This window comes from Onychostruthus taczanowskii, unplaced genomic scaffold (genome assembly GCF_017590055.1).
Source record: "Onychostruthus taczanowskii isolate IOZ18803 unplaced genomic scaffold, ASM1759005v1 scaffold427, whole genome shotgun sequence".
In the NCBI taxonomy this organism is placed as follows: domain Eukaryota; kingdom Metazoa; phylum Chordata; class Aves; order Passeriformes; family Passeridae; genus Onychostruthus; species Onychostruthus taczanowskii.
Window position 1 is genome coordinate 12,595 of NW_024501760.1, and position 6,582 is coordinate 19,176.

At 62.0% G+C, this 6,582-nt stretch overlaps 1 protein-coding gene across 1 annotated transcript in view; it reads right to left on the reverse strand.

Annotated features, from left to right (window-relative positions):
• The window catches only part of PPP5C (protein phosphatase 5 catalytic subunit), a gene marked incomplete at its 3' end in the record, with an annotated part of 14,624 nt that overhangs the window by 5,593 nt on the left and 2,449 nt on the right, over positions 1-6,582 (reverse strand). Inside the window, exons 2-3 of the mRNA XM_041413668.1 lie at positions 4,398-4,639; positions 100-282 (exon numbers count right to left, since the gene is read on the reverse strand). Coding sequence (XP_041269602.1) covers positions 100-282; positions 4,398-4,639 — 425 coding nt within the window. The remainder of the gene's footprint in view (positions 1-99; positions 283-4,397; positions 4,640-6,582) is intronic.

Here is a 6,582-nt window from a genome sequence, read left to right on the forward strand (position 1 = left end):
AGTGCCCCCTGAGCCCCCCAAAGCCCCCCAAAATGCCCCCTAATCCCCCCAAAGTGCCCCCTGAGCCCCCCAAAGTGCCCCCTAAGCCCCCCACAGTGCCCCCTGAGCCCCCCAGGGCCCCCCGGGGGTCTCACTCATGCTCTCGATGTCCAGCGAGTCGACCACGGAGCGTTTGTGCTCGTCGCTGGCGATGGCCCTCTCGAAGGCCTTCTGCTTGACGATGCGGTGACACTCCTGGTACTTGAGCTTGGCGTCCTTGTCGTTGGGCCTCACCTTCACCACCTGCGGGGACAGCGGGGGACAGCTGGGGACAGGGCCCCAGGGCGTGGGGACAGCACGGGACACGCCCTGACCCCCATGATGGACACCCTGACCCCAGGTGACCCCCCAATCCCCCTGCCCCAGCTCTCACCATCTCGTAGTCCCGCAGGGCAGCCTTGAACTTGCCCAGGGCCATGCTGCTGGCCGTGCACCCCCAGGGATGGACACACTGACTCCATGATGGACCCACTGACCCCAGCATGGACGCCCTGACCCCCATGATGGACACCCTGACCCCAGGTGACCCCCCAATCCCCCTGCCCCAGCTCTCACCATCTCGTAGTCCCGCAGGGCAGCCTTGAACTTGCCCAGGGCCATGCTGCTGGCCGTGCACCCCCAGGGATGGACACACTGACTCCATGATGGACCCACTGACCCCAGCATGGACGCCCTGACCCCCATGATGGACACCCTGACCCCAGGTGACCCCCCAATCCCCCTGCCCCAGCTCTCACCATCTCGTAGTCCCGCAGGGCAGCCTTGAACTTGCCCAGGGCCATGCTGCTGGCCGTGCACCCCCAGGGATGGACACACTGACTCCATGATGGACCCACTGACCCCAGCATGGACGCCCTGACCCCCATGATGGACACCCTGACCCCAGGTGACCCCCCAATCCCCCTGCCCCAGCTCTCACCATCTCGTAGTCCCGCAGGGCAGCCTTGAACTTGCCCAGGGCCATGCTGCTGGCCGTGCACCCCCAGGGATGGACACACTGACTCCATGATGGACCCACTGACCCCAGCATGGACGCCCTGACCCCCATGATGGACACCCTGACCCCAGGTGACCCCCCAATCCCCCTGCCCCAGCTCTCACCATCTCGTAGTCCCGCAGGGCAGCCTTGAACTTGCCCAGGGCCATGCTGCTGGCCGTGCACCCCCAGGGATGGACACACTGACTCCATGATGGACCCACTGACCCCAGCATGGACGCCCTGACCCCCATGATGGACACCCTGACCCCAGGTGACCCCCCAATCCCCCTGCCCCAGCTCTCACCATCTCGTAGTCCCGCAGGGCAGCCTTGAACTTGCCCAGGGCCATGCTGCTGGCCGTGCACCCCCAGGGATGGACACACTGACTCCATGATGGACCCACTGACCCCAGCATGGACGCCCTGACCCCCATGATGGACACCCTGACCCCAGGTGACCCCCCAATCCCCCTGCCCCAGCTCTCACCATCTCGTAGTCCCGCAGGGCAGCCTTGAACTTGCCCAGGGCCATGCTGCTGGCCGTGCACCCCCAGGGATGGACACACTGACTCCATGATGGACCCACTGACCCCAGCATGGACGCCCTGACCCCCATGATGGACACCCTGACCCCAGGTGACCCCCCAATCCCCCTGCCCCAGCTCTCACCATCTCGTAGTCCCGCAGGGCAGCCTTGAACTTGCCCAGGGCCATGCTGCTGGCCGTGCACCCCCAGGGATGGACACACTGACTCCATGATGGACCCACTGACCCCAGCATGGACGCCCTGACCCCCATGATGGACACCCTGACCCCAGGTGACCCCCCAATCCCCCTGCCCCAGCTCTCACCATCTCGTAGTCCCGCAGGGCAGCCTTGAACTTGCCCAGGGCCATGCTGCTGGCCGTGCACCCCCAGGGATGGACACACTGACTCCATGATGGACCCACTGACCCCAGCATGGACGCCCTGACCCCCATGATGGACACCCTGACCCCAGGTGACCCCCCAATCCCCCTGCCCCAGCTCTCACCATCTCGTAGTCCCGCAGGGCAGCCTTGAACTTGCCCAGGGCCATGCTGCTGGCCGTGCACCCCCAGGGATGGACACACTGACTCCATGATGGACCCACTGACCCCAGCATGGACGCCCTGACCCCCATGATGGACACCCTGACCCCAGGTGACCCCCCAATCCCCCTGCCCCAGCTCTCACCATCTCGTAGTCCCGCAGGGCAGCCTTGAACTTGCCCAGGGCCATGCTGCTGGCCGTGCACCCCCAGGGATGGACACACTGACTCCATGATGGACCCACTGACCCCAGCATGGACGCCCTGACCCCCATGATGGACACCCTGACCCCAGGTGACCCCCCAATCCCCCTGCCCCAGCTCTCACCATCTCGTAGTCCCGCAGGGCAGCCTTGAACTTGCCCAGGGCCATGCTGCTGGCCGTGCACCCCCAGGGATGGACACACTGACTCCATGATGGACCCACTGACCCCAGCATGGACGCCCTGACCCCCATGATGGACACCCTGACCCCAGGTGACCCCCCAATCCCCCTGCCCCAGCTCTCACCATCTCGTAGTCCCGCAGGGCAGCCTTGAACTTGCCCAGGGCCATGCTGCTGGCCGTGCACCCCCAGGGATGGACACACTGACTCCATGATGGACCCACTGACCCCAGCATGGACACAGTGACCACAGGATGGACACACTGACCCCAAGTGATCCACACTGACCCCAGCATGGACACATTGACCCCAGGATGGACTCACCGACCCCAGGATGGACACACTGACCCCAGCATGGACACAGTGACCCCAGGATGGACACCCTGACCCAGAATGGACACACTGACCGCAGCATGGACACAGTGACCCCAGGATGGACACCCTGACCCAGAATGGACACACTGACCGCAGCATGGACACAGTGACCCCAGGATGGACACCCTGACCCAGAATGGACACACTGACCGCAGCATGGACACAGTGACCCCAGGATGGACACCCTGACCCAGAATGGACACACTGACCGCAGCATGGACACAGTGACCCCAGGATGGACACCCTGACCCAGAATGGACACACTGACCGCAGCATGGACACAGTGACCCCAGGATGGACACACTGACCCCAGGTGACCCACACTGACCCCATGATGGACACATTGAACCAGGGATGGACACACTGACCCCAGAATGGACACACTGACCGCAGCATGGACACAGTGACCCCAGGATGGACACCCTGACCCCAGGATGGACACAGTGACCCCAGGTGACCCACACTGACCCCAGGACGGACACACTGACCCCAGGACAGACACACCCTGACCCCTGCCCAGCTCTCACCATCTCGTAGTCCCGCAGGGCCGCCTTGAACTTGCCCAGGGCCATGTTGCTGGCCGTGCACCCCCAGGGTGGACACAGTGACCCCCAGGTGACCCACCCTGACCCCAGGTGACCCACACTGACCCCAGGACGGACACACTGACCCCAGCATGGACACACTGACCCCATGATTGACACACTGACCCCAGGTGACCCACACTGACCCCATGATGGACACACTGACCCCAGGATGGACACATTGACCCCGGGATGGACACACTGACCCCCGGATGGACACAGTGACCCCAGCATGGACACACTGACCCCAGCATGGACACACTGACCGCAGCATGGACAAACTGACTCCATGATGGACACAGTGACCCCAGGATGGACTCACTGACCCCAGCATGAACACCCTGACCCCAGGTGACCCACACTGACCCCATGATGGACACACTGACCCCCATGATGGACACACTGACCCCAGCATGGACACACTGACCCCAGCAGGGACACACTGACCCCAGGTGACCCACACTGACCCCAGGTGACCCCCCAATCCCCCTGCCCCAGCTCTCACCATCTCGTAGTCCCGCAGGGCAGCCTTGAACTTGCCCAGGGCCATGCTGCTGGCCGTGCACCCCCAGGGTGGACACACTGACCCCAGGATGGACACAGTGACGCCAGGATGGACACAGTGACCCCAGGTGACCCACACTGACCCCAGCATGGACACAGTGACCCCAGCATAGACACAGTGACCCCAGGATGGACACACTGACCCCAGGATGGACACATTGACCCCAGCATGGACACCCTGACCCCAGGTGACCCCCCCAATCCCCCTGCCCCAGCTCTCACCATCTCGTAGTCCCGCAGGGCAGCCTTGAACTTGCCCAGGGCCATGTTGCTGGCCGTGCACCCCCAGGGATGGACACAATGACCCCAGAATGGCCTCACTGACCCCAGCATGGACACACTGACCCCAGGATGGACACACTGACCCCAGGTGACCCCCCAATCCCCCTGCCCCAGCTCTCACCATCTCGTAGTCCCGCAGGGCAGCCTTGAACTTGCCCAGGGCCATGTTGCTGGCCGCTCTCCGGTAGTAGCCCTTGACGTACTTGCTGTCCAGCTGCAGGGCGCGCGTGGCGTCGGCCAGCGCGTAGCCGTAGCACTCGGTGCGCAGGTAGGCCAGGCTGCGGTTGCCATAGTAGATGGCGTTGCAGGGGTTCAGCTCGATGGCGCTGCTGTACAGCTTCACCGCGTTCTCGTAGTCCTTGCCTGGCGCGCACACGCGAAAACACGCGAAAACACGCGTGGAGCCGCGCGTCGGCAACGGGGCGGGGGGATGGACAGGGGGGATGGAGGGGAAAGGGAGGTGGTTGGAGATCAAAGGGTTAAGTGACCCTGTCCTAACGGTCAGGAGTGACCATGTCCTAAAGGTCAGGAGTGACCGGGTCCCAAAGGTCAGGAGTGACCATGTCCTAAAGGTCAGGAGTGACCGGGTCCTAAAGGTCAGGAGTGACCAGGTCCCAAAAGCGACAAGTAACCATGTCCTAAAGGTCAGGAGTGAGCAGATCCGAAAGGTCAGGAGTGACCAGATCCGAAAGTTCAGGAGTGACCAGGGCCCAAAGGTCAGGAGTGACCAGGTCCTAAAGGTCAGGAGTGACAAGGTCCTAAAGGCCAGGAGTGACTGTGTCCTAAAGGTCAGGAGTGACCATGTCCTAAAGGTCAGGAGTGACCGGGTCCCAAAGGCTGAGAGTGACCATGTCCCAAAGGTCAGGAGTGACCGTGTCCTAAAGGTCAGGAGTGATCAGGTCCTAAAGGTCAGGAGTGACCAGGTCCCAAAAGTCAGGAGTGACCATGTCCTAAAGGTCAGGAGTGACCAAGTCCCAAAAGTCAGGAGTTACCATGTCCTAAAGGTCAGGAGTGACCAAGTCCCAAAAGTCAGGAGTTACCATGTCCTAAAGGTCAGGAGTGACCAAGTCCCAAAAGTCAGGAGTTACCATGTCCTAAAGGTCAGGAGTGACCAGGTCCCAAAGGTCAGGAGTGACCAGGTCCGATCAGGTCCCAAAGGGTCGAGTGACCATATCCGGAAGGTCAGGAGTGACCAGGTCCCAAAAGTCAGGAGTGACCATGTCCTAAAGGTCAGGAGTGACCGGGTCCCAAAGGTCAGTTGTGACCATGTCCGAAAGGTCAGGAGTGACCAGGTCCCAAAGGCTGAGAGTGATCAGGTCCCAAAGGGTCGAGTGACCATATCCGGAAGGTCAGGAGTGACCAGGTCCCAAAAGTCAGGAGTGACCATGTCCTAAAGGTCAGGAGTGACCGGGTCCCAAAGCATGGGAGTGACCAGGTCCCAAAGGGTGGGAGTGACCAGATCCGAAAGGTCAGGAGTGACCAGGTCCCAAAGGCTGAGAGTGACCAGGTCCCAAAAAGTGCAGGTGACCAGATGCCAAAGGTCAGGAGTGAGCAGATGCCAAAGGATGGGGGTGGCCGGAGCCCAAAAGCAAGAAGTGACCAGACCCCAAAGGCCAGAAGTGGACAGAACCCAAAGGTCAGAAGTGATCCCACTGTCCCCTATAGATCCCAGTCTGGCAGCCCCCACTGTCCCCTATAGATCCCAGTCTGGCAGCCCCCACTGTCCCCTATAGATCCCAGTCTGCCAGCCCCCACTGTCCCCTATAGATCCCAATCTGGCAGCCCCCACTGTCCCCTATAGATCCCAGTCTGGCAGCCCCCACTGTCCCCTATAGATCCCAGTCTGGCAGCCCCCACTGTCCCAATCTGATCCCAGTCTGGCATCCCCCACTGTCCCCTATAGATCCCAGTCTGGCAGCCCCCACTGTCCCCTATAGATCCCAGTCTGCCAGCCCCCACTGTCCCCTATAGATCCCAATCTGGCAGCCCCCACTGTCCCCTATAGATCCCAGTCTGGCAGCCCCCACTGTCCCCTATAGATCCCAGTCTGGCATCCCCCACTGTCCCCTATAGATCCCAGTCTGGCAGCCCCCACTGTCCCAATCTGGCAGCCCCCACTGTCCCCTATAGATCCCAGTCTGGCAGCCCCCACTGTCCCCTATAGATCCCAGTCTGGCAGCCCCCACTGTCCCCTATAGATCCCCCTCTGGCAGCCCCCACTGTCCCCTATAGATCCCAGTCTGGCAGCCCCCACTGTCCCCTATAGATCCCAGTCTGGCAGCCCCCACTGTCCCCTATAGATCCCA